Below are 27,420 nucleotides of genomic sequence, written 5' to 3'. Positions count from 1 at the left end.
AATTTAATTTTAGGACTTTTAATGTTAAAATACATCATCATTAGTGATGTATCCGAAGATTTCACGGTCTTAATAATGGCGCTAAATCAAATTGGGAACGCCGCCTGAATCCCGCAGGCGGAGCGGGCCGGGCTCGGGCCGGGCTGCGGGGACACAAAGCCCGAGGTGCGGCCGCGGGGCCCGGGGCGAGGCAGCTGCTCCGCGCCCGCTTTTGTTCCTCCCTCGCCGCCTTGGGCAGCCTTCGGGGCCGCGCGTGGAACAATCGCTGCTGCAGGGTCAGCTGCTGGTCAGGGCAGGGAAGAGCAGAGAGCAGAGGCTGCGCTGGGCTGGCACCTGCTGCTGGTGCGCGGCGGGAGCGCAGGGGTCAAAGAGCCGCTTGTTCTCGGCTCCTGATGGCTTAAAGCGACTTGTAGATTAATCTGCTTTATTAACTTCTGCATATTAGATAACTATTGCACTGAGTGACAGTCCGTCTTTCTGAATAAGTCCCTTCACCTCATTCTCTTTTAAATTGGCTTTTGAGTAATGAATATTAAATAGAATACGTTTCAGGGTAATTAAGTGGAAGCATTAGGATGATGTTGTTTTACAATCATATCTATAAGTTTCTTGTGTATTTATCTTGCGATATTACTGCTCGTTGCTTTTTGCTAGCAGAACAAAAAGCATAAATGTTTCAATTAAACAAGAGGAACTGGTTGTATTTCTCGCTAAACTCGCGTCTTTGTGCTGCATAAATATTTTCAAAAAGCAAATAAGTTTAGGGAGAAGTATAAAAATGTTTTATTCCTTGTTTACTCCCTGCAATGTAATACTTTACTTGGAAATGTTCAATTTCTGCTGGCTGTGGTTCTCTTATGATAATAAACACTAAGAGGTGCTGGTTTGGGGAAGGTCAAAAAATATCACAGTTCCATAGAATCTAACTAGTGATATGAATAGCACCAATAATTTTGTAAAGTTCACATTATAATTCAAAATCCAGTTAGAAGTGATGCTTGCAGTCTGGAAAGAAAGCAATATCTTTACAAAATGGATAGGGAAAGGTAACAATCCATTCTGTGATCTGCTACTGGCAGATTTGCCATGTGAGTGATGAAACTCGCTCTCTGAGAACAAACCCCCTCCTCCAGATGGAAAAAAAACCCCTTAAATTTCAAATTCTAGAATAGCAGCAGCTTCCAAGGATGTTGATTGCAGTTGGATGTGCTGGCAGCAGCCCAGGAGGGGCCGGTGTGGAGCTCCAGCCTTGGGTGAGGAGGTTCTGGGCACCCTGACCGGGGCTCAGAGCTGAGGTGTGCAGGTGGAGGGGTTGGTGTGTGCCCAGAACTCTGCCGTGACTGGCAGAACCTCAGTATGTGTCTCACTTAACCTTGGCAGATGGCCGATTTTCAGGACTCTGGAACCTCAAAATCCACATTTTTCCTGGGCTAATGCTGTTGGTTTTGTGTGTTTGTGATCCTGGGAGATATTTGTGTGCTCAGGGTGTCTCCTGAAATCATGGCACCCAGCTGGGTTTTCTTCCTTTGCTGCTCCCTTGTTCGGAGCTTTTCCCTGAGAATTTCTGGAGATTCTTGTGTATTTGCATGTCTCCAGGAAACTTCACAGCTTTAAGATAAAATAAATTTTAAAAAACCCAACGTCACAATGGATTGATGAGATTTGGGAGTGCTGTGACTTCGTCTCAGCTTAGGCCAGCACTGTCTAGGTAAGCTGAGTTTAACTCGAGCAAATGCTCCCAGTGCTTGGCTGGGCACATGAGATGAGAGATGTGAGGGGCTGGAAGAGCAGCACACACAAAGAGCTGCAGCAACACGGGCTTTGACCTTTCAGCAGAGCCATGTTTCTGAATTCATAAGGCGTTTTCCTTTTAAAAAAAAAGAAATAGAAAAAATTAAAAATGAAGTGTGTGCAACCATTCTTTAAAATCTTTTTAGCGTGACAAGTAAAGTAATCTTCCATTGATACTTAAAAGTCCATCTGCAGAAATTCAGGCAGAATGTTAGAGAGATGCAATATCTATTGAAATGCTGAGTGTCAAACTGCCAGGGTAATGTATTTAGTATGAAATATAATATTCAGTGCATTTTGTTTTGATGACTGCATGAAATAGCCGTGTGCTCTTAGCCTTTGTTGTTGTTGTTGTGAAAGATGATATTCACTGCCAAGTGTTGGTGGCTGCTCAGGACACAGGAGCAATCTGCTTATTACCAGCTTTATCATCTGTCTTTGTGTTTATTTGCAAAAGCTTTGGTTACAGTTCAGTTCATCAGGATAACAAAAACACTTTTAATTGTTCCACAGAAGAAATTAGAATCAATTTGCGAACAGTTTGAAAACAGAAGAGGCTTGCAATCTGTTAGCCCTGGGTAATTAATACTCGTTTTAGGGTTTTGAGCTGTGTGCTGGTCCCGTGCTCTGCTCCAGCCATAGGAGGGGTCACTGTGCCCTCCAGAGCACCCTGGCACAGTGGGCACAGCCGAGCTGGGCCTTTCTCCCACTCCCATTTCCCTCAAGGGAGCCTTAAATCCCACCCTGCCCCTTGTCCCTGCTGATCATCCCTGTACCAGTTAACGTGGGTAAAATAATTACCCCGCTTCTAATTGTCTCTGGTTTTTGTTGCTGTGTGGGGGAAGCCTCTGGCTCTGCTCCTGACAGGAGTCCAGGGGGCTGAGCCCAGCCCGAGCCCAGCCTGAGCCCAGCCCAATCCCAGCCTGAGCCCAGCCTGAGCCCTCTTTGAGCCCAGCCTGAGCCCAGCCCAATCCCAGCCTGAGCCCAGCCTGAGCCCTCTTTGAGCCCAGCCTGAGCCCAGCCCAATCCCAGCCTGATCCCAGCCTGAGCCCAGCCTGAGCCCTCTTTCATCCCAGCCTGAGCCTGCTCTGAGCCCTTACTGGAAGGCGTTGCTGTTGGTGAAATCGAGGTTCTCTCCTCCCAAGAGGATGGAATAATGTGTAACTCATCACTGGGGGAGGGATGCTTGTGGCAGACCCCAGCTCCATCCTGCTCACCTGTGGCAGGGCAGCAGAGGGGCTCCCACTGTGGGGCTCCAAAAGATGCTGAAGGATCCTCAGAGATGAGCCCTGAACCTGTTCTTCATGTGCTGCTAAAAGCACAGAGGAATGCCTGTTGATTTTTTGGTGAGGTTCAGCCTTCTGGTACATCAGACCATGCTGAATTTGTGTTACAAATTATGTCAGGTTGTGCATTCCACAGGTCCCTGTTAATCACAGTTCTGTCATCTTTAAAAACAGCTGTAGCATCAAACAGTTACAGCCACTCGTGTAGAAATGGCTGAATCTTAAATAAGCAACTCAGATTAATATAAAATGACAGTCTAGTGGCTGTAACTTAAAATCTCTGCGTGCTACCAGCTAAAAAATGCAGATTAAGGATTGATGTCACAATGTTAAATTATTCCAGCCTAAGGTGGAATAACTTGCTGTCTAACAGGGAGCACAGATGGATAGGCAGAGAAGCTGTGTGTGTAAACATCTGTCAGCTACAGCAGATACCCAAATACAGAACCTTGCACTTCAGGCAGCACATGAGCATGTGACATTCAACAGAGGGTTTACACGAAATTCAGCACAGACAGGAGCGAGTCAACACACCCTGGAAGGTGTAATTAATGAAACAGATCCCCTCCTCCCCGAAGAAGGAGGGATTTAATTCATCAGGCACTGTCAGTGCTGCTGCTGTTAACTGTTCTGCTTCCAGGATTTGATGGAGCCAGCCCCTAGACCAAGCAGAACTGCTCCACCCTGTCCGGGACTGATGTGCTTCCATCGTGCTTCTTAAACTCCTCTACATGACAAAGCTCAGCTGATGTGCTGCTTCTGACACTTAAATACTTCTAGCTCAGGAATAATGGGCTGATTCTTGCTTTCAAGATAAATAAAGGCTTTAGATTTTGTGTTTCATCTGGAAATTTTAGCTTTCAACATGAAAAATACCAATATGAAAGTCAAGCTTTCTAGTAAAATAAATATTTTAAAGCAACAGATTAAAATGTAAAGTATTGAATAATCCTTTATTTAAGTCTTCCTAGTGTTATTAGTAAATGATGATTCATTTACTGATCTAGGAAGAATTGATGATGAAAGAACTAAGAATTCCAAAGGACATTTAAATTAGTAATCGCAGCTCTTAAATTAAGAGCAGACTCTCTGAAGCTGGAGCTTCAAAAACCTACCAAATTTTATATGCTAAATAATGAAAAAAGGTGAATTTTTCAGATCTAAATGGAAACAATGAGTGCTGTTAGCAGACAAGTATTTTGTTAAAATCTGTGCATGTTCCTGACCCTTCTAAATCCCTTGTAAAGGAATATTCATACTGCTTTCTCTGCTGTTAATGTAATCTTCTTTTTGCTCAGATGTGATTTGTTGCAGCATATTGAAGGATCCATGCCAACATGTGGGAAAGAGCAGTGAGTTACAGGGCTTGCAGTGATGCAGATGTTCTGCTGCTAACCTGGCCCAGCTTCTCTTCCAGCTGCCTTCATTGAGAACTTTAAAAATGCTCCTGTCCCAAAGCTGGCTTTGTTACAATGGGGATGGAAACCTAGTGAGGAATGAATGATAAGAAGCCATAATTATCCTTCCTGCTTGGAAAGCAGGTCCCTGCTGGTGCTTGTGCAGAGGTTTGGGATGGTTTGCTCTGGTTCCCGAGCAGTGTGGAGCAGGTTTTGTGCTGTGAGTACAAACCACAGTTTGTGTGATACCTGAGCTGGCCTTTCCACCCCACACCATGTGCTCCTAAGCTGCATGCAGAAACGATCTGTGGATCTCTGTGTTCCAGGTGATTTGTAGTGCTAGCATTCATCTTTTTCATTTAGTGAAACATGCTGTTTGACTTTGCCTTGGCCAGTTATTACAGGCTGGTTTGCAGTGTGGCAGCTCTCTGGAGACCCCGCTCACAGCTACTCATTGGCCTAGAAGAAAGGATTTAATGATTTTCTACTTCCTCTGTGTTTGGTTTTAGGGTGTAGATATTTTATAAATCTGAGTCAAACTATTTACTGGTGACATTTTACAAATTTTCTCTCTGTTTAATCTCTAAGTAATGTTTTTAGGTTTGTATATGTTGTGGCCTTTGGCAGTTGGGGCTAACGCATCTCAAGGATATCTCAGAGCATTTTATCTTTAAATGGATTCCATTGTTATTTTGTTATTTCTTTGTACAAGAACGGTGCCAGTCCCTAAAATAAGTCTTGCCCTTCCCAGCTAGACGTGCCAGAGGACCAGGAGCAGAGCTGAGCAAGCAGAGGGCTCAGAGTCAGAGCTTTGTGGGGCTCTGGGGCTGTGCCAGGGAATGGTGCAGCTCCTGCCTAGGTGCCAGCAGAACCTGAGTGTGTGAGCTGGGAGAGCTCAGTGCTCTGTGGAGCTGAGAAGGGGCTGCATCTCTGCTAGAGAGCTCTGGAAAGTCACAGAATAAACTCACAGGTCTGAACTCTGGGGTTTGGAACTGTGGTGGAAAGGGCACAGGATTAAAGATCTCTTGCTGTAATCACAACTGCCCTGGCTGAAATTGGGAGTGTTCCTCTCCAATCCTGGCAGTCACACACAGAGGAAGGTGGAGGTGAGAAAACCAGAATCTAAAGAGCAGCCTGGGTCTCATCTCAAAGTCGTACAGACTGCTGGGCACACGTGCTGCTCTCTGGAAATAGGGTGACAACAGGAAAAATCCAAAGGGAACTTCAAAACCCATAGCTCAATTAACTCTGCTCTAAATGTCAGGTCATATTTCAGGTTTTATTCACCTTTGGCTTTAGAGCTGAGCTTCGGCATTAATGCTTTTAACTTTCTTCACCTCTAGTTTGGTTATGGAAATATTTGTTTGGAAGAAGGACTTCTGTAAGACCATGATCATATAGGAAACATCAGTGGTTTCAGCAGGGTTAGAAAAGGTTTCATGCATTTTTCCTCTCAGCACATCACACAGCTGAACAACAGCATCCACGTTCATGTAAAGGGTCTGAATTTTCTTTCAGGTGCTGTCAGTCCTGCTGAACACCATCATCTTTGGAGAACCCCATGGTCTGTGTCCAGACTGCTGCTTGGACTTGCACTTCTTAATGAGAGAGTGAGTGTTGAGCAAATTCCACCAGATTCACTCTTCACGTGCCAGAAGAGTAAAAACAGTCACTTCACACGGAGCAGAGCTGCCTGCTGCCCTTCCCACTGCCCATCCCTGGCCCTGGGCCCTTGCTCCATTATTCTCTCGTTGGGAATGAAGACTGGATTTCATGATTTCATCTGGAAGTATCTTACAGGTCGTTCACAGAGGTTGAGTGGCTCTATTTCCATGAAAAATCCCTTTCAAACTTTTACCCCAACTATTACACCCAACCTCAGATCATGCAAGGATATAATTAAGCTTTTTCTAATAAACTTTGTTTTCACATTTCCAGAATGAAGCAGAAGTTATGCAAGCTCATCAGGCTTTTAGGTAGAAAGATGAAAAAGCTGTGAAAACAACATCAGAAAAATCGCTTCCTAGAAAAATAGTTACCCAATTTCTTTCTCTGTAAGTTTTCCCAGGAACAACTGGTTTTGGGGGGCGTTTTCTGAATGCTCACACTTAGCTCCTGGTGCTGATTGCAATTTGGGTTGTTTGCCTGTGTGGCAGGCTCTGCAAACCAGGAGACAGGCTGCGATTTGCCCTTTCAATGAAGTGTGAACTGTGGATTTGGATGTGGCCATCACGTTTCCTGGTGGTTTAACAGTGATGCTGCAGCCTGGGGTGGGAGCCCTGGGAGGGAATGCCTGTGCCTTGATCCCAGTGTGCATTGTTTGTGTTTGTTTCCCAGAATATTGGCCTGTTGTGTGTGCCTTTCTGCAGAGCTGGCTCTAACTTTATTCTGAATTGCTTTATCTCCTGGGCAGTCACAAGCCTCAGTGTATTACTGCTTTGGAGAATGAATTGTCTATACAATAAGAGGGCGCTGGAAAAAAATCAGACACTAAGATTAGCAGCACCCGCATACATTAAAATTCAAACTGAAATCCCAGCCATGGAAGGAAACTAATAGAAGAAGAAAATATATCAAGAAGAGAAGCGCTGTCTCATCATTCACCTGTGCTGAAGGATCCAATTTTAGCCATATCCAACAGCACTGTCATTCATCTTCTTGGTGTGTTATTGTGATTTAAATCCAAGCTCTATAAGAGAGAGCAGTTCTTTTAAAATGATTGAGAGGGAATAAGGGTAAATTCAGTGTTTAGGAAAACTTTATGACATCACAATATTATACTTTACAGATGGAAGCAATATTTCCTACTTTGGAAGGAAAACTAATCATTTTCTATGTGCTCTGAGTCACTGCATCATTATAAAAGTGGGATATAAGTAGTTTTGTGCATTCCCAATCTTGTTCAAGACGACACTTTTGTTTATATAATGCTTCTGATTTATAGCTCTTAAGGATTAGCCTGACTACATATTAATTATATGGTTTTGATGCTTCAATATAAGAAGAAATTAAATATTTCACTTGAAGATAAAACCATGGAGCTGTAAATCATAAAGAATAAATTTGTGACTGTCAGAATATTCTTTTCAGTGAAATTAGACTCATTCTAATGATTATGTGTTTTGCTTAGCAGACATGGATATGTATAAGCACCTTTACTTATGAACAAGTCTTGCATTTCTTTAGGAAGGGTGAAGAACAGGAAACAGGATTTGCAATATGTGTATTGCCCCTTTTGCATCAAGGTTATTTATTTCACACAGAGAAAAAGTAGGACACGTGCTTACATAAAACTGTAAAAGTCATCTTTGCTTGGCTCCTTCCAGTGCACTGCTGATTGATTTATTGGGAATGAGCTCCTTTATTTCAGGTGGGGTCTCTGTCTCTACAATTCCTGGGAAATAGCAAGGATGCAGTTACCAGGTTTCGCTGCTTGTTCCATTCTTCTTTAGTTTTAATGAGATCCTCTTTGCCCATAATTGATTTCAAAGGGAAGGCATCGTGTTTACTCGGGGTCTCAGAAAAATTGAGATTGATGAATGTGTGCACCAGTAGGGTTAATTATAGGTTAAAATGGGAATCCTACTCCCAGCCCACCCTAAAACAGCACTGCTGTCGTGAGACAGCTCAGGCTGGACTGGCATGTTTAGAACCCCCAGAACAGCTCCACGGGCTGGTACAGGGATGCCATGGGATGCTGGGATCAGGAGGGGAACACGGAGCTGGTGGTATTTGCTCTTGCTTGGGAATGCTGTTCCTGCTCTCCACTGTGGGGCTGAATGAAGTTCTTGGAATGCCTTTTTCTTAAAAATAACTTGGGGACACTGGCCAAGGTCTCAGGGTTGTGGTCTCCTCTAGCCTGGACTCTGCTTTAGTCACTGTGTCTGTTTGGGGTTTGGTGTTAGTTTGGGGTTTGGTGTTAGTTTGGTGTTTGAGGTTTGGGGTTTGTGATTGTTTGGTGTTTGGGGTTTGGTGTTAGTTTGGGGTTTGGGGTTTGGTGTTAGTTTGGTGTTTGGGGTTTGGTGTTTGCTTGGTGTCTGGGGTTTAGGATTTGGGGTTCAGTGCAGGCAGGTCCTGCATCCTTCACTCCTGCTCCCAGGGCATGTTCAGAGTGCTTTGGGTGTTCCAGGACCCAGCTCTGTGCTCAGCTGCTGCCTCTGCTGCCCGTGCTGCTGCAAGGATGGTGGCACAGGGTGTTCCTGGTGTGAGAGGAGCTGTGCTGGGGGCATGAAATCTGCCAAGGAGACTTTAAAGCAAAAACTCCCTCCACAACAGTGGAACTGTCAGGGCTTAGCCTTAGTGTTACAGTTTAATTACATTTTCTTTTACTATCCCATATTTTTACCCATGCACAGGACAATTGTAATTTTGATTATAATGATGTGTGTTTAATTTAGGATTTGTTTAAGATTTAAACAGGTTTAAACCTTTTAAAGGTTGTTTTTTTTAAATCTGGCAAACAAATCCCAGGCTTTCGTGTTTTCTGACACTCTGTGTGACCTACAGGTTACACTCACTTCAAAAGTCTACTAAATTTTGCATACTAAAAGCTGATTCTCAGCCTGCTTTAACAAGTTCTCCTTTATACACCTGAAATTTGTGGAATACAATATTCCTCTGGAGTGCAACATCAGACTGCTCAGGAGCCTTGCCAAGTACGTGGGCACAGGTTCATCAGGATGGTTCATTCTCCTCTGAATAATTGTCTGTATAAGGGCTCATCCCAGGGATGTGCTGGTGCCCAGGCCATGGGGCTGTGGCTGGCACAGCCAATGCAGTGAAGGCTGAACTGGGTTATTTGACTTGGCTGCAGTAGTGCAGGGGGCTGGGCAGCACTGCAGTCCCCTCCTGTTTCATATTCCTAAGCTAAACCAACATTCCTGGGAGGTAATTGAAAGTTCTGCTGTAAGTAGCCCATAGCTGTGCCAGGAGAGGATGGGAATGGAAATGCAGGAGGTGATGCAGGAGCCTGAGCTCCTCAAGAGCCCACAGCACAGAGCCCGGCCTGGCACTGCTCTGAAAAGGCTGAACAGCACTCCAGGATGCTGCTGCCCCCTCTCCAGGGTGCCTTGGAACTGGTCAGGGCCAGCACCCACTGCTGGTCCCACTCCACCCCTGGTGGCTGTTCTGCAAAGCAGGAGGCTCCTTTTAACTAGAAATGTTTCAAATTGAGCAGAAATCAATTCCCATTAGTAAGGAAATAAGCACAAACATTAAAAAATAGGAGCAGAATGAAGAATAAATTGCTAATTGCATCCTGTGCCTCCCCACAAGCCCCAGCGCAGCACACTGCTGCCAGACATGTCCCTGCAGTGAGGCAGGCAGGGTTATTGCCCCTGATCCAGCAGAGACCAGCCCTTTGTCCCATCAGTGTGGGACCTGTCCCCACTGTCCTGGGCAGGAAGGAGCCCTCAGGAGCTGCTCTGGGGACACTTTATTAACTTGGCTGCTGTGAGCCAGCCAAGCCTGGCACAGTTACAGGAGCAAGCCTTGGTGGCACATCCCCAGGATCCTGTGCTGGAGCCCAGGGGGGAAGGAATTTCTGAGCCATGTGAGGTGGGAAAGCCTCTGGCTGCTGAATTCCTCTGCTGCTCTGAAATGTTCCCCACATTGCTAGGCCAGGCTTACACATTACAGACCTGGCTTTGGAGGGCACCTGGTGATTCTGCTGGTGACTCTCCCCCTGGTTTCCCTTCAGTTTAATGCACTTTACAGTTATTATTTTTAGCACCTCTTGCAATGCATGTCCCACTGTCATGTCTGCTTTAACCAAATGTTTGGTGTTTGCTTTTCCAGGTCACTCAGAACAGGCTGGAGAGAAGTGGCCAAAGCTCTGCACTGCAAAGGAGCCTCCAATCATGGATGTGCTTTAACAAGGACTTTGGAAACAGAGCACTGACTCATAAACCGTCTCAGAAAGTGCTGGGCCTCTGTTATATTGTTAGAAAGATTTTTCACCCTTGTGAAAACTATTTTTAAGACACTTTCTGCATTTTTCTATCTCTAGCCTAAATGTAAGGATTTGTAATAGTGAAAACAATGGAAAACCAGCCTTAATTTGAAGAATGTTTTCAGCCTTTCTTATCAAAAATTTTAATCCTGTTGTTTTAGCTTTATGAAACAAAAAAAAACCAAACAGTGTATAAAACCGTGTATAACCAAAGAACAAAAGGATATGCATTCCTTCTGAATCTGTGTCAGTTATCCATGGAAGTTACAGAAATCCATGTAAATTGCAGTGATCTATGGAGGTTACAGAAATCCATGAAGTTACAGAAATCCATGAAGTTACAGAAATTCATGAAGTTACAGAAATCCATGGAGGTTACAGAAATCCATGGAGGTTACAGAAATCCATGAAGTTACAGCGATCCATGGAGGTTACAGAAATCCGTGGAGTTACAGAAATCCATGGAGCATGTGTAATGCCTTATGCATTTTTTGAAAAGACATAATTGCCTTAAGGGCTTTGGAATTTTTTTCTCCTTCAAAAAAAGTGGAAACAATGGAATAGGAAGCATCAAAGTGAGATGTCACTCAGATCCCACGCGCTTTCCTCACAAAGAACCAACGTGAGCCTGGCTGGGGACGCAAAGAGTTGGGGACTGTAAAATAGGGCAGGTTCACACCCTGGCAGTGATTTACACCCTCAGAGAGCAAAGACGGCCTGCTGGGGCTCCGTGAGTGTGACAGAGCCTGTGTGTGACTGACACAGCAGTGACACAGCGGTGACACAGCAGTGACAGGGCAGGGACACAGCGGTGACACAGCAGGGACACAGCGGTGACACAGCAGTGACAGGGCAGTGACACAGCAGTGACAGAGCAGTGACACAGCAGTGACAGAGCAGTGACACAGCAGTGACAGAGCCTGTGTGTGACACAGCAGTGACAGGGCAGTGACAGGGCAGTGACAGGGCAGTGACAGGGCAGTGACAGGGCAGTGACACAGCAGTGACACAGCGGTGACAGAGCAGGGACACAGCAGTGACACAGCAGTGACAGAGCCTGTGTGTGACACAGCAGTGACACAGCAGTGACACAGCGGTGACAGAGCAGTGACACAGCAGTGACACAGCAGTGACAGGGCAGTGACACAGCAGTGACACAGCGGTGACAGAGCAGTGACACAGCAGTGACAGAGCAGTGACAGGGCGGTGACACAGCGGTGACACAGCGGTGACACAGCAGTGACACAGCGGCGACAGAGCAGGGACACAGCAGTGACACAGCAGTGACAGGGCAGTGACACAGCGGTGACAGAGCAGTGACAGGGCAGTGACACAGCAGTGACAGGGCAGTGACACAGCAGTGACACAGCAGTGACAAGGCAGGGACACAGCAGTGACACAGCAGTGACAGAGCAGGGACACAGCAGTGACACAGCAGTGACACAGCAGTGACACAGCAGTGACACAGCGGTGACAGAGCAGTGACACAGCAGTGACAGGGCAGTGACAGGGCAGTGACACAGCAGTGACAGGGCAGTGACACAGCAGTGACAGAGCAGTGACACAGCAGTGACAGGGCAGTGACAGGGCAGTGACACAGCAGTGACACAGCAGTGACAGGGCAGTGACACAGCAGTGACACAGCGGTGACAGAGCCTCGCTGGGGCAGCAGGGGCCGAGCCCAGCTCGGGTCCCAGGCCCTGCCTGCACAGGAGCTGTGAAAGCCCAGCCCCAGCACACCTCACCCCACGGCTTCGTTAATGTTTAATTGCACGACGAGCTCCCGATGACAGCCAGCCTCACTCTGCGGCAGGATAACACGCTTCCTCTCCCGATTAAAAAATAATGCTGCTGTAGGTTTTATGTACCGGGGTGTACACTGCTGTTAAGGGGCACTGCTTTGACAAAATTCTTTTTGAGGTTTACAGAAAGCATAATAAAATATGTAAGTTACATTTCTACAAACAAAAGCTATAACATAAGTTATTTATAAGCGTGAGATACAAACGGTATCAGGATAAATAAACCTTAATGGATACCTGTGGCATCCATCCTAATGTAATTTGCCCAGCAAAAGTCATATTTAGTACAAAAACCTTGCAGCAGCTGTGTTGGTATTTAAAATAAGAATGAAAGGGGGAAGGAAGCGGCTGCTTCCCTGGGTTTACCTGCAGTTCCCCCCTGCCTTCCCCCTCACCTGGGGCTGCCACTGCTGCTCCCAGAGCCCAGCTGTGTCTGCAGATGTGTCTGTGCCTTTCAGAGCTTGTCCACGATAGCAGGATGTTCCCTGTCAGCTTCACTACAGCCTGATTTTATTAAAGGAGGCAGAAAGAAATGGAGCCCCATCTGCCCATCCTCGGTGCCCTGTCAGGGTAACTCCTTCCCCAACATCTCCCTCGTACCCTCTCCTTCTCGCCTAGTCTCAGCCATTTGTTGGATTCTGAACTGAAATAAACTTTTGGCTTTTTAAATATCACAGTTAAGGTCACCAACCCCACAAAAACATGTTTTGGAACAGGAATTGAAACCACTAAGGCACGCTCGTTTGTCAGAGCCTTCAGAACCCGTTAGCATTGGCTCTCTGAGTGGGGTTTAAGTGCTTCCCCTCACCGGGACATGGAGGACGGAGTTTTAGTGCAGTTTGTGCCTGGACCCTTGGGCAGGGTTTATGGGGCAGGTGTCCTGATCTCCTCCATGTCGGGGCATAGGGAATATCCTTGTTCTGCTGGGAAAAGGCTGCTGAGGGCAGAGCTCCCCTGCCCTGCCCTCCCCTCCTCCTTGGTGGAGTGAGGGGAGGCAGGAGGGGCACAGCCCTCCAAACCCAAAGGAGGGGCAGAGGGGAATGACCTTTGGCTCTGCAGCACCAGAGCTCTTCCCTCAGAAAAAGAACAGCTGATTTAACCTTTGTGGGCTGACAAAAAAAGGGGTTTTTGTCAGCTCTGCTGAGCACCAGGGGCTGAGTGCCCGAGCCCAGTGCTGCCCCGTGAGAGCACAGCCACAGGCTGGCACCCAGGGTGCTGCTCCACTGGCATGGGGCAGCCGTCCCTGCCCTGTCCTGGGACCTGTTTCCACGGTGGTCCCCATCCAGGGGAACTCATCACTGTCCACGAGGACCCACAGGGTCTCACCGAGCCCTGCAGAAGGTACAGGGGTCAGGACTGTCCTGCCCCCTTCCCCTGCCCATGCCAGGACACACACCACACAGATCCCTCTTCAGCCTGAACACCAGCATCACCACCAGATCCACAGGAATGCTGTTCCAGGGCTATGGCTGAAAAGCAAAATGTGTCCTTGGTCATGCTGAATTCCACGGGAGTTGTGTAATCACTCCAAACCGTGTGGGGTTTATGCAGCAATATCCACTCAGAAAAGGCTGTGGAGAACAGGACTGGCCTTGCCCAGTCTGAGGCTCACTGCCAAAGGCAGGAGCTGCAGCAGGAACATCTCAGTATCTGCAGCTGCTGCCTGGTGCAGGGGTTATTAGCAGTGCTCATCACGTGGGTTTATTATCTCATGCTACAGGAAGCACTTCTTAAAAGCTGAATGGTTGCATTGGCACATGGAGGGGTCCTGCAAGGACACGGGTCCTGAAAGAGCATCGTGCTGCAAGGACACCCTCCCTCCCTCCCTCTCTCCCTCCCTCCCTCCCTCCCTCCAGAGCCTGCCTTGCTTTGGTCCTGAGACATTCCTGGGGCTGAGGAATGCCAGCGCACAACAGAACCAAACCTAGTGACCATGGCAGGCTGCAGCACATCCCCTCCATGTCACCTCCATGGCAGCCAGGCCTGGGAGCAGCTCTGGGTTTCAGGTATGAGTGGGACAGCTGCCACATCTCTGTCCCCAGTGACTCCCAGTGACACGGGGGACTCTTCTGCCCGGTGGTGCCAGGGAGGCGCTCACTCCTCTTCCACAGCTTTAGTTGCTTTTCTCCCTGCTTAACTCTGTGGCCCCGTACCTTTGAGGTGACTGGGAGCAGTGCTCTCCAGAGCTGGTCAGCCCCTGTGCCCAGGTGTCCTGGCAGAGCTGGCCCCCTGGCAGGTCCAGAGAGCTGTGCCCAGCGTGGCTGGGCTGGGCCGTGCTCCCCTGTGCCAGCATCGGCTCCACATCTCAGTTCATTCTTGAACAAGATCACAATTTCACAGGGAATAACAATGCACAGAAGCCTCCCCACACCTCCAGAGCTCTCCCTTCCCGACCCCTCCTGCTCTGGTGGCCACCGGCTGGTGCTGTCCAGCACTGTCCCCTGCCGCTGTCCCCTGGCACTGTACCCTGGCACTGTCCAACACTCCAGCACTGTCCCCTGGCGCTGTCCAGCCCTTGCTGCCCGTGTGCTGGGTTAGAGGAGCCTGCAGCTGCCTGCTCGTGGCTGGCACTGCCAGGGTGGGCTCCCGGCAAGCCCTGTCTCGCTGTGCCATGGCAGGCAAAGGCCGTGGGCTGTGCTGTGCTGTTCTGTGCATTCCACTTCATGCTAAGGCTGTGCCATGCTGTGCCAGGGCCAGGTCACGCTTTGCTGTGCCGTGCCTGGGGCCTGGCTGGAGCCCAGCAGGGTGAGGGGTCTCTCACCTCCCTGTGACGGGAACCCGCCTGGCTGGGTGCCCTGTGCCTGCCCGGGGTCCCGCTGCCTCCCTGTGCCCGGTGGAGCCAGCCTTGAGCCGGGTCGGGCTCCCCGGTGCAGACCAGCCCGGGTCTGGGTCTGGGTGGGCACATCAGCTCCTGCACCGGCAGCACCGGGCTCACAGCACCGGGCTGAGCCTGGCACTGCCGGGCTCCCAGCACCGGGCCCTGGCACTGCCGGGCTCCCAGCTCCGGGCCCTGGCACTGCCGGGCTCCCAGCACCGGGCCCTGGCACTGCCGGGCTCCCAGCACCGGGCCGGGCTGGCGGGGCCGCGGCTCCGCTCGCTCCGCGCCGCAGGGGCCGGGAGGGGAGCCCAGCACGGAGCCACGGAGCCGGCACGGGGCAAAGAGCAAGCGGCCTTTCGGTCAGAGAGAGCCGCGGGGCTGTGCGGAGCTTTCCGGAGTTATGCGGAGCCGTGCGAGGTTCTGTGCGGGTTCTGCAGGGCTCTGCTGGGCTGTGCGCGAGTTCTGCGCGGGTTCTGCGCGGGTTCTGCCGGGCTCTGCGCGGGTTCTGCGCGGGTTCTGCGCGCCCCCCGCCCGCAGAGGGGCGAGGGAGACGGCGCGGCTGCGGGAGAGCTGCATTTAAGGATACCATACGTCCGGGGTTATTAATTATAAAACATAATTAAAGTAAAACTGCAGAACGTCAACATATTAAATTTAAAAGCTAATATTAAAATAGCGTTAATATTTAATAGGGTAGCTGAGCGTTACAGAGCTGTACGCTGATACTCTATATTTAACTGTGTAAAACCAGGAGAGTTTTCCCAAAGAAAAATGTATTGTTTAGCTGATTATCAAAGACTCTGTGATATATTATCCATTTCACAAAAATAATATAGATATCTTTTTAAATATAGTAATAAAAACATACTAGTGCCTTTTAAATATACTATTACTTACCACCCCTTTTCATATTGTACTATCACAGACACTTTGGAATTGGTTTAAAAGCACATCATTCATTATTCAAAGCTCATCTTTGCATATTATTCCAGCTCAAGTCTGCCAGGCTCCCTGTGAAATCGTTCACAAAATTGATAACAGCAGACACACACGCAATAAAAAGATCGCCTTGGGCAGCCCGAGCTCCCATTATGCAGATCGAGCTGCAATTTTCTCTAACAAAGCCTGCCCTGATCCAGGACTGGGTGGCACTTTATTTATTTATTTATTTATCCTCCACCGGTTGCCTTTTTCCTTTTATGTTTTTCCTTTCCTTTTTTTTTTTTTTTCCATTTGGTTCTTTTTTTTTGTTTTTTTTTTTTTATATTCCCCCCCCTCCCTTTTCCCTTCTGCCCCCGCCGCCTCCTGCCCGTCCGGGCCCCGAGGGCGGTGCGGGGGCTGCGCGGCCCCGCACCAGCTTGCGGGGTCGCCTCAATCGGATTAGCTCCGCTCCGGGGAGCGGCGGCTGCTGCGGCTCCGCACCGAGCGGGGACAATCCGATTAGGGCCGTCCGGAGGCGGGGGTGGCACCGGGCGGTGCCCCCGGGGGTGGGCGTTTGCTGCCCGCGTTAAGGACCGCCGGGCACGGCGGGGCCGCTGTCCCCCGGTGCCGGGAGCCGGGGAAATCCTCCCGACGGCCGCGGGCCGGGACGCGCCTCCGGCAGGGAACTCCGGGCGGCGGCGGCGGCTTCGCCGTCGGAGCCCGTCGGGCCGGAGCCTGCTCCGACCCCGCGGCCCGTGCGGAGCACGGGGGTCCCAAAACCGGCGCAGCGGGCCCCGCTCTGGCCGCGGGAGCAGAGCCGAGCGGAGCGGGGCCCGCAGGTGCCGCCGGGCGGGCTCCGAGCGCAGCGCCCGTGCCCGCCAGGTCCGTCCCGCTCGCTGCCGCTGCCGGCGAAACGATCGGGAGCGCTGCGGTAATTGAATAGTACGGTTTAAAAACTAATCAAGTCCTTCCTGTCACCGCTCCGGCATCCCGGGCTCGCCCTGCCAGGTGCTGATCAAATGCCATTACATTCTATTAACAGGGAAATTCTATTCCCTGTTTTCATTTCCCTTTATAAGAGGGAACTAAGTAAATGCGCTGAGCGTTATTTAATTGTTAACGCCTTGAGTCCCGTTCGGCCGTCAGGGACCGGCTGCCAGCGCGCTCGGCAGCCGCGCCGGGCTCTGCCAATTAATCCCAAACGGAATCTGGCCCCGCAGGGCCCCGGCCGCCCCCCGGCCCGGCCCCGGGCACGGCCCGGGCCCGCCGCTCCGCGCTGCCGTCGGGGCGGGAGCCCGGGCAGCCGCGGGCTGCCGACACCGAGTCCCGCCTCGCAGGGTGGCCTCGGGCCGTCGGGGCCCGTGTCGGGGCGGGCCCGGGGGCGCCGGGCCCGGGACAGGGGCCGGGGCCGGTGTGGGGGGAGCGGCGGCCCCGACGTGCGGCCCCGGCCCCGCCCCCGGCCCGCGCGGGGCCATTGTTCGCGCGCCCCTGTGATGTCACCGCGGCGGCGGCGGCCCCCGCGCCCGGGCGCGAGCCGGTGCGGGGCGGCGGCAGCCAATGGGCGCGCGGAGGGCGGGCGGCGGCGGCCAATGGCGGCGGCGGGGGCGCACGCGGCGCGGGGCGCGCGGCGGCCCCCGGGCGGTGACGGGGCGGCGCGCGCGCGCTCCGCAAAGTTTGGTGTCGGCGGCGGGGCCGGCCGGGCCGCGAGCGCAGCGCGAGCGGCGGCGCCTGCACAGCGGCGCGAGGGGCGGCGGTGGCGGAGCCGAGCATGGACCCGCCGAGGATGGACCCGCCGGGGCCGGCGCAGGGCCAGCACCAGCACGAGCCCATCAGCTTCGGCATCGACCAGATCCTCAACAGCCCCGAGCAGGACAGCGCTCCCCCGCCGCCGCCGCCGCCGCCGCCGCCTCCGCCGCCCCCCCGGGGCCCCGACGGCGCGACCTTCCTGGGCGGCCCCGGCGGCCGAGGCGGCGCGCCCTACCCGGCCCTGCCGGCCCCTTTCCCGGCCATCGCCGCGCCCTTCGAGGACTCGGGATCGTACAGTGTGAACCTTAGCCTGGCCCCCGCCGGCGTGATCCGGGTGCCGGCGCACAGGCCTATCCCCGGGGCCGTGCCGCCGCCCATCTCCAGCGCCATCCCGGCCATGCCCGCCGTGCCCAGCCTGGGCAGCCTCAACTTCCCCTGGATGGAGAGCAGCAGGCGCTTCGTCAAGGACAGGTTCACAGGTAAGGCGCCGGGGCGGAGCGGGCGAGCCGGCGGCTCCCGACAACGAACGGAAGGGTCGATAAAAAATATAAAACGAAATAGTATCAGTAATGCGAATAAGAATAAAAGCAAAGGCGGCCGCTGGATTGCTTTCCTCCCCCGCGCTCGCAGCGAGCCGAAAAATCGCTCTCCTCACGGCGTGGATAGCGCGGGGCGCTCCGGGGGGCGGCCGGGCCCCGCTCGTCTCCGCAGCTCTTCGACGAGAGGTGGAAGCGGGACCCCGGGGAGCCGCGATCCCTCCGGGGCCGGCGGGGCGCGGGCGGCCGGCGGGAAGAGCGGCGGCCCCGGGGGGGCGGCCGGCACCGTGCGGGCGCGGGGCTGACCCCTGTGCTTCCCCCCCGGGCAGCGGCGGCGGCGCTGACGCCCTTCACGGTGACACGGCGGATCGGGCATCCCTACCAGAACCGGACTCCGCCGAAGCGCAAGAAACCGCGGACGTCCTTCTCCCGGGTGCAGATCTGCGAGCTGGAGAAGCGCTTCCATCGGCAGAAGTACCTGGCCTCGGCCGAGCGCGCTGCCCTCGCCAAGTCCCTCAAGATGACGGATGCCCAGGTGAAGACCTGGTTCCAGAACCGGCGCACCAAGTGGCGGTGAGTCCCGTGCCCCCGGAGCCGCCCCGTCCTCCCGGAGCCGCCCCGCCAGGCCCTCTCCGGCCGGGATCGCCCCCCTTGCCGGCTCCTGGCAGCCAAACCGTTAGGGGTGAATTTTCATTATTATACTGGCAAAATTATTATTGTTATTAGCTTATATATTTCTTTTATAATAGTCCCCCATTCGGAAAACGGGGGACTATTCGTAAAAACGAGGGATTATTCGTAAAAATGAGGGATTATTCGAAATAACGGGGAATTGTTTGAAGAAACGGGGAAATAATTTGAAGGAAAAATATCGAGGGAATGTTGGGAGAAAAGGGAGGAATATATGGAAACGGAATTACTGGGAGACGGCGGGTATCCAGGCTCTTCCCGCCGCCCACAGTCCCTCCGTTGGCGATCCGGCGGTGCCCGGCCCCGGAAGGACGCGCCGGCCGCCCTGCCTGGTTCCCGTGCCCGGTACCGGGCCGGCCGCCCTGCCTGGTTCCCGTGCCCCGTGCCCAGTACCGGGTCGGCCGCCCTGCCTGGTTCCCGTACCCTGTGCCCGGTACCGGGCCGGCCGCCCTGCCTGGTTCCCGTACCCTGTGCCCGGTACCGGGCCGGGCGCTGCCCGCGCAGTCCCGGGCGGAGCGCGGCCGTGTCGGGCGCGGGCTGAGCGTGTCCCCCGGCAGGCGGCAGACGGCGGAGGAGCGGGAGGCCGAGCGGCAGCAGGCGAGCCGGCTGATGCTGCAGCTGCAGCACGACGCCTTCCAGAAGTCGCTGAACGAGTCGATCCAGCCCGACCCGCTGTGCCTGCACAACTCGTCGCTGTTCGCGCTGCAGAACCTGCAGCCCTGGGAGGAGGAGAGCGCCAAGATCCCCCCGGTCACCTCCCTGGTGTGAGCCCGGCAGCCGGGGCACGCAGCGGACTGGCCCGCGGAGCGCGGCCGGCGGCTCCCCCTGCCCCGGGGCCGCGGCTCCCCCGACGGGGCGGGTGGCGAGCGGCGCCAGCGGGGCTGACACCGGCGTCGGGTCCGACCGGAGCCGGGCCCGGAGCCGCTTCCCCGAGGCCGGCACGGAGCGGAGCCGCTTGTATATTTGTGTCGATGTTCCACTAGGAAGGGAAATATGTCACTTTTTGTAAGAAGTGTTAATACTTTAATTTATTTATGCATCGAGATTTTGGGCACTATTAATATGGAATTATATAAAACCTCGATTATTTATATCGAAATCTGAACACAGGTATTTTGTGTTGGCTTTGGAACAAAAGGCTATTTTTTTTTTCCTGTTCTGAGGATAGTGTAAAGAAAAAAATACCTCCCTATCACTTAGCGGAGGGGACTCGGTGGAGCCGGTGATGACTCATTAGCTTCGGAAACCCTATTAAACTGAAAAGCGGTAGCTCCCATCTGTCCCAGGTGAAGTTAATGTCAGCTATAATTTATTCACCGTAGTAATAAGGGCTCCTTCCAGGCACCACACGCCGTTCTGTCCTCACCTTCCCAGGCGATGAGCTTTAGCGCCCCGAAACAGCACTCGCTCCCTGCGCCACCGGCTCTCGAGAAAGCGCCTTATGTTTCATAATAAAGAGGATTTGGGGTTGACACAGACCATGTATAATACTTTGTACTTGCCGAGACGTGTAAATAAACGTTTTCTTTACAAACGTCTCTCCGCTCCCTGCCTGCCGCCGCGCCGGGGAGAGGGGAGCCGAGCCGAGCCCGCCGGGCCGGGGCCGAGCGGGAGCCTCGGCTGACACGGAGGAGAGAAGCAGAAATGGGGGCGGCAGAGGACCGGGGGGGTGGGCCCGGACAGCGGGCGGACTCGGAGCGGGGTGCGGCGGCGGGGCCGGTGCTGCTGCCGCTCTCTCCGCCGGTGCGGGGGAAGCGGCCGGGAGCGATCCCGGCTCGGGGACACGGTCGGGGAGCGAGGGGCGGCCGGGCGGGAGGAACGCGGGGCCGTCACCCCCCGGAGCAGGCGCCGGTGCAGGCCCCGCCGGTCCCCGGTATTTTCTCCCCGCCAGCCGCGTTTTCGTTCTGCTGCCTTCTGTGCGCCGGCAGCGGGACGGCGCTGACTGCGGCCGAGGCTCCGCAGCTCGCCGCCAGCCCTCTTGTGCAGGGCGATTTTTAAGAACGACCTCCCGTAGTTCTCGGGGCCCGCTGCCCCGGTCACCAACACCGGGGGAAAACTGACATTTTTTTAGAAAGCTGTCACGGCCAGGCGGGTTTCCCCCGGCCATGGGCAGAGCCGGCGCTGCGTTCCCGGGACGGGGCTCTGCCGCAGCCCTGCCCCGGTCACCGGGAGGCTGCCGGAGTCTGACGCCGTTCCCGGGCTCGCCGGTCCCGGTCCCGGCTGCGGCACAGGGCAGTTCGGGGCCAGGCAGCCACGCAAGGCGAGGGATGGAGAAAAAATTTCCCTGACTGTTTTTTTTTTTCCTCAGCGGTACCAGGGCACGGGTTCCGGTCCGTTTGGTTTGTCGGGGGCAGGCAATGGAGGCCCAGGGCAGGGCCCGATCCTGTCCACCGGGGTGATGGTGCAGGGCCCGGCCGGTGCCATTCACCAGCCAGAATGTGCAGCCTAAGCTGAAACACCGATCGAGGGGAGGTCTCTGGCAGGGAAGGAAGGAAAAACAACGGGGAAATCTATACCGGGCGACAGAGTTCGAGGGACCGCCGCCCTCCGGTCCTCTGTCCCCACCAGCTCCCCTCCGGTGCTGCGCCCCAGCCCCCGGCCGGCCCTGCTCGGTGCTTTCGTTTTCCCACCCCCTCCGCCCTTCCTACTGCGATGCCGGGGCTGCCGGCCCTCAGCCTTTCCCTCCGCTTCCCCTTCTCTTCCCCTCCGTATCGGCACCGACCGCGGGGCAGAGAGTGAGGGAACCCCCGGTACCGGGCACGGAACGGCCCCGAGAAACCCCAGGGCCAGCGAAAGCGGGGAAGAATTCAGCTCTGAATGGGCACGGAATACACGGCACACACATTCACGTGTGTATTGGTGTTGCGTTCTACCTGCACCGTCGAACATCTGTAAAGTGCGTTTTCTCCAATACATCGTTGTTCTTTAGCTGTTCCAACACCCCATAACTACAAGCCTCCACGTTCCCGATTTCCCTGCAGTTTTCCCAAACGGCTGTAAGGCCGGGAGCCGTGTATTCGCAGAGAGCAAAACGCTGCTGCGTTCTGCAGGAACCGGCTTTGTGGCGGGCGAGGATCCTGCTTTGGCAAAGCCACGGAGCGCGTTCTTGCAGCCCTGTAATGAACGGCAGTGCCAAGCGGGTCCGAGCTCGGCAGGGACAGCACCGAGGGTCCCCTCGCCGCTGCTGCCGCCGGGTTGTGCCACGGGCAGCGGGATTGAGCCTCGGGGCACCCCAATTTATCAAAGGATTTCGTAAACAGTAACCAAACTCGCATTTCAACCATGCGAGTAGTGATCACATAGCGGGATTTATGTCCCGCTCGCTGCCTCGGGCTCCTGGTGTCTGTGGCTGGTGTCTTTGTTCCCCGGGAGCTCTCTGGAGGTGCGCTCTGAGCTGTGCTGAGGCCGAGGGACTGCGGCTGCCTCGTGTACAACAGGAACGCGTGGGCGGTGCAGGGGTTCCGACGTGCGCTGAAGGGGACACGGTGGGGTTACCTCCAATTACTCTGCCCGGTTAATCCAGTGTTTACAGGAGCCTCGGGGAAACACCGCTCGGAACAAACGCAGGGTATTTCTCCCCGTGGATGAGAGCAGTGTTCCCTGCCGGCCTGGTTCGGGTGTGACAGGATTGTCTGACGGTCCCTGCTGTGTCTCTCTGAAGGTCTGACAACAGACAGAACACCTGAAGGGACCTGCACGGACTCTAGACCCTGCCAGCTCGAGCCTTTGCATCCCAGAATTGTAATTGTGGAGGATGTGGGTGCCCGGTGGAGGACAGGACACATTTTGGGAGTGGGCTGGCTGTAGTCCTGAGCCTGTTGGTTGTGCTGTCCACATTTTGCACTCGGGTTGTGGGGTGGGCAACTGAAGTCGAGCTGTTGTGCATGGGAAGCTGTTTGGCTTCCCGATTTCTGAAGCACCCTTCTGGCAGCACAGCCCTGACTAGCTGTGGGGGAGCACGGGGGGAGCGTGGTTTATCTCTCACCTCCCACTCAGCACTAAACGCTGCTCTACCTCCGTGGGAGACTCCTTAAAGCACTCCGGGCAGCCGAGGAGATGAGGGCTGTGCAGGAGGGCGAGGGCAGCGGCAGCTCCTGCAGCTGTACTGCAGCACGGCTGCTTCAGGGGGAGTCACTGAAGTGCAGCAGTGAAAGTCGTGATGGAGATGCGGTCTGAGAGTGCTGGGAGTGCTGCACATCCCATCCAGCTGAGTGTGAATCTCTTGATGCTTGGTGCTGCTATGAAACTGATAATTCTTAGCATTGGGATGATCTTTCCAAAGCGCTCTTAAATCTGCAAGTGAAATATCTCTGCGAATTTATGTTTTGAAAAGCCCATGCTATGCACCTCTGTTCGCAAGTTTTAAGCCCAGAAAACCTTGTCTTTATTGAACAAGGATGGAAAAATACAGCGAGAATTAAGGATTGTTGAACCTTCAGTGGGAATTAATTTTGGAAAGGTCATTTTCCGAGCTTTGCTTTACTGTGTGTGTGAATGATCTCCCAGGAAGGGCTGAGGGTGGATGCACGAGGCAGAGCTCGGCATAACTGGAGGAACATCGCCCATCTCCTCAGAGCTCCTCCTGCCTCAGCCTTGAGCCCAGCCCAAAGCAGCCCCTGTGCCCGGCCCTCATGCACAAACCCTCTCTGGATAAAAATGGCTCCACAATTTGCCTCTCTCAGCATTATTTTGTGCCCAGGGTATTAGATGTTACAAAGTAATGCATGGTGATCAAATCTGTATAGGCAATTCTTTTCCTAAATGGGCCCTAAAATCAATGGGTTATTAGCTCTCCTCCACTCCGTGATGAAAGCCTGGTCCTGTTAAACATGCACACTACACAATATTCAATGCCTTGGTTTACAAAAGTGTTTTGCTCAGCTAGGTCATAATTTAGCTCATTTATAGCTGACATAAATAATGCTGAGATTTAAATCACACCTCTGAACTTTCCTCGAAGCAGGAATTTCTGCACCGAAATCATCCCTGCTGCTGAGGAGCAATAATTTAGGGGCTGTGACTCAGCCAGGTGAGCAGTTGCTCGTGTAGCTGCTCCTCCTCAGTCAGTAGATTCCCTCCTCATGTATTGCCTGGGCGAGTTGGACCAGCTGGGTGAAGTGGTTGTTTCTGTGCAGGTGGGCATCTTTTGAGGGAGAGGTATTTGCACCCTGGGTTTGGGCTGTTTGGAGCATTTCCCTTCAATGCTGTGTTTCCCTTGCTCATTCTTTTGAGTCTTTTAAGCTCCTAACTTTTTCCTGACTCAGCAGTCAAATAATATTTGTACTTGGTGCCCACTTGTTTTTGGGTACCTGAGTTTGCCTCCCGTAGGCACCCCGGGGGCTTTGATGGGCAGAGCTATAATGCAGTTTGTGGCAGTTTGGTACCCATGTGCTTTTCTCCTCTTTTTGAGGGGGTCTCAGCATTTCTGGACGTTTCAGATATCCTAAAAATCTGTTGTTACGGTCAGAGAAGTAACAGTATTTAGATATATACTCCTATGAATTTAATTTAAGGATAAGAAACAAAAAATTCTTCCCAGATCATTGTGACAAAAGAAGCCAGCTGCCTAAAGGCATCTCTGCATCGTGCATTCAGAAATGTCCACGTGTCCTCTGTGGGATGTGCCCAGAGCTGGAGATGCTGGAAGTGCCCAGCAGAGACGTTTGAGAGGGGTCTGTGCTCTTCAGGCAGCACAGGTGAAGTTCCCACACTTCTGCAGGAGGGGTGTGAGCTGTGCTCTCCTCAGCCCCATGAACTGTGTGATCACAGAATCACTGAGTGGTTTGGGCTGTAAAGGACCTTAAAGCCCAGCCCATCCCATCCTATCCCATCCCATCCCATCCCATCCCATCCTATCCCATCCCATCCCATCCCATCCCATCCCACCTTCCACAGCCCAGGCTGCTCCAAGTCCCTCCAGCCTGGCCTGGCACATTTTGGTGCAGGTGATGTTGGGTGTCCACACACTCTGCTGCACTGGGGGGCCTGAGCTCGCTGGGCTGCTGAGTGGGGCAGGCTCTAAACACCCTCACAGGCTCAGACCTCAGGCATTCTTCAAGAGATAAAAATAAAGCAAATAGCAAAATCTGCCGGTGGATAGTGGACTCCAGAGACCTCCCAGTCACATCTGCAGTATCTACACAGACACCAAGGGTGCTGTGCTGGTCCTTGCTGAATGTTCTGAGCTGAACCTGCAAGTGTTTCCCTCCTGGGAGTTCAAGGGAGTGATGCTCTGTGGAGCACGTCCCACTCCCATGTGAAGGGGCAGAGAGGGCAGCACCTCTGTAAAAACCAGCATGTGGGATTTGCTGGCTCCTGCTCTGCTGCTCTGGCCACTGGCAGGACCACAGGGATCAGACCCAGCTTCTTCTGCCCCTGTGCCTCAGCCTAGCTGGGGCCAGCTTGCTGGAATGAGCAGCTGGGAGAAAACTGCCAGGTCTGCTGCCCATCTGAGCTGCCTGAATGAATGTCTGCAGTTCCTCAGGTGATTTGGGATGGTACCTGTTGGCAGTGAGATGCATTTCACTCCATGCTATGACCAGTTTTCCTCAGGAGCTTGTCCAAGCAGCAGCAGTGCCATGGCAGGTTGGTGTGAGCCCCGTGGCCTGGGGAAGGTCCCCACGTTCAGCACGACTGTCTGGTCCATCCTCTGTGCCTGAAGCTCAGCTCTCTGTCCAGGTGAATCTGCATTCTTATATTTCTTATTAGGGACACCAGGCATGATCTCATTGCCTTGGTTTTATTACCTCTCATCTTTGGGCTGAGTAGCAGCAGGACAGAGGGGATAAAATTCATACCATGGCTTGCCTACAGAAGAACTAGGCTTCTTCAATCCTCTGGAAACAGAAGACCATCAACCCCTGCCAGACTCCTTAAATGACTTAAACTCAATGCCACAAGTGTTCCAGAATGCCCAAATGATCCCATTAATTTGGCATCCAGTATGTGCTGCATTATACATACCGACTTCCATTGGCACATGCCACATCCAATCCATTAGTTGTGCACAAATGCACTTAAGTTTTTTATTGCTCTTAGTTTTGTGTCATCAGCAAAGAAAGGTAAAGTTGATCTTCATCTAAATCACTGACATGGATTATTGCAATTGATTACAATGAAGAAAGAGCTTTTCAAGTTTCAAAGTTATGTTGTCTTTTATTTCCCCAAGTAGTAATCTGTACTGTTTAAGTTATTGCACAAGAACCATCTCAGTGAGAGCTGCCTGTATTACATCCCTTGTTGAGAACATTTGTGTGCTAGGCTGTCGTGATTCCTCAGCTCTGTACAGAACTTTTATTCCTTCTGGTGGCAGAAAGGCACTCGATGTTCTTCACTCAATCCAGACAGAGAAGGAAGAGGAGAAGCATTAGCTGGAGCTAATGTTTGGGAAGTTGTGTTTTAATCTATGGTTAGAAAATTCCCATTTTTTTATAGTTTTATCCACCATTCTTCCCAAGCTTAACCTCCTAAGTGGGCTGGTGTGTCACCCATCCCAGGACAATTGTGACACTGGGTACCCAGACAGCAGCACACAAGGGAAGGATGGCACCCAGCTTCACAGCGTTCTTCTGACCAGTGATTGTGTACAACTGAAAAACAAAAGAGGGGAGCTGTTAGTCTGTCCTCCCAGGTCACCCTGCTTGCCCTGGGCCAAAGCTGCTCCTGCACTTGGGCCCTGCTTTACAGCCCCAGCATCTCCACTGGGCCCCTGCTGTCAGGCAGAGACTTGCACCCAAACTCATCTTTGCACAGCTCAGGAGCCTTGCTGAAATGATGAGGTTAAAATCAACTCTGTGTTTGCCAGAGTGATCTCTCAGCTTGAATTCAAGGTGCTGAACTCCCAGGTTCCAGAGGGCAGTGGTTGTGGAACTGTCACCCTGCATCTTCAGGGCAGCCTGGCAGTGCCTCTGCTCTGCTTCTCTCCACTGCCTCAGGTCTCTTCAGAGCTCCACACCAGCTCTGAGGGCAGAACTTCTTAAAACATGACCCTGAAACTGAACTGGAAGACTAATCATTAGTTAATAAAGCCTGTGGTTTATGGACTGGGGTGGTAGAGAAGGCTGGCTCAGTGCAGAGCTGTTAAACACCAGGGCTGCTGGAACAGCTCTGCTGCTTTCATACAGCAGAGGGGCAGCTCTTCCCAGGGTGTAAATCAGCACAGATCCATTAACTGCCCTGGATCTCATCTACTGTACATCAGCTGAGGACACGACCCTGAGAACCTAATTGGTGGTGTAATATAAAGACATTACAGTCTCCTGCTCACCCGCACTCGCCGCTCCCATTACTGGTAATGGGAGCAGCCTGGGGGGACGCCAGCCACGGGTGGGCACGGCTGGTGCCAGCCCTGGGCTGCTCCCACCAGGGCTGCTGCCCTGTTTAGCTGCTCCCGGCCTCCAGAGAGCCCCTGCTCTCAAGCGGAGTGGGAAACCAAAGCAGAGCAGTTAATAATTCAAGAAGCTTCGACTCCCTGGGAGTGGTGG

At 52.9% G+C, this 27,420-nt stretch overlaps 2 protein-coding genes across 11 annotated transcripts in view; both read left to right on the top strand.

Moving 5' to 3' along the window:
• Positions 1–10,610, top strand: part of LOC148222069 (ran-binding protein 17-like) — a 95,630-nt gene extending 85,020 nt beyond the window's left edge. For 8 of the 10 annotated variants that reach the window (XR_015807052.1, XR_015807051.1, XM_088173993.1 and 5 more), the window contains 3 exons: positions 5,993–6,084; positions 6,413–6,528; positions 10,271–10,610. The gene's annotated coding sequence lies outside the window, so the exon portion shown is untranslated. The remainder of the gene's footprint in view (positions 1–5,992; positions 6,085–6,412; positions 6,529–10,270) is intronic. The other 2 variants (XM_088173986.1, XM_088173987.1) reach the window with 2 other exon arrangements.
• Positions 10,611–17,733: 7,123 nt separating this feature from the next.
• TLX3 (T cell leukemia homeobox 3) lies at positions 17,734–20,410 on the top strand. Its single transcript, XM_014889921.2, has 3 exons — positions 17,734–18,190; positions 18,577–18,820; positions 19,495–20,410. Exons 1-3 carry the CDS (start codon positions 17,734–17,736, stop codon positions 19,703–19,705), a joined length of 912 nt encoding a protein of 303 aa, XP_014745407.2. The 3' UTR covers positions 19,706–20,410.
• The last annotated feature ends 7,010 nt before the right edge of the window (positions 20,411–27,420 follow it).

Source organism: Sturnus vulgaris, chromosome 15 (genome assembly GCF_052056855.1).
Source record: "Sturnus vulgaris isolate bStuVul1 chromosome 15, bStuVul1.hap1, whole genome shotgun sequence".
Lineage (NCBI taxonomy): Eukaryota > Metazoa > Chordata > Aves > Passeriformes > Sturnidae > Sturnus > Sturnus vulgaris.
Note: the sequence above shows the minus strand (reverse complement) of the source record. Positions and strands in the feature narration are given on the sequence as shown.

Excerpts from the sequence above, each read along its gene's own strand:
- TLX3 (XM_014889921.2), top strand. The coding sequence starts at position 17,734 with ATGGACCCGCCGAGGATGGACCCGCCGGGGCCGGCGCAGGGCCAGCAC. Across the intron at positions 18,191-18,576 it reads CGTCAAGGACAGGTTCACAG|CGGCGGCGGCGCTGACGCCC; the intron begins GTAAGGCGCCGG and ends CCCCCCGGGCAG. Across the intron at positions 18,821-19,494 it reads AACCGGCGCACCAAGTGGCG|GCGGCAGACGGCGGAGGAGC; the intron begins GTGAGTCCCGTG and ends GTCCCCCGGCAG.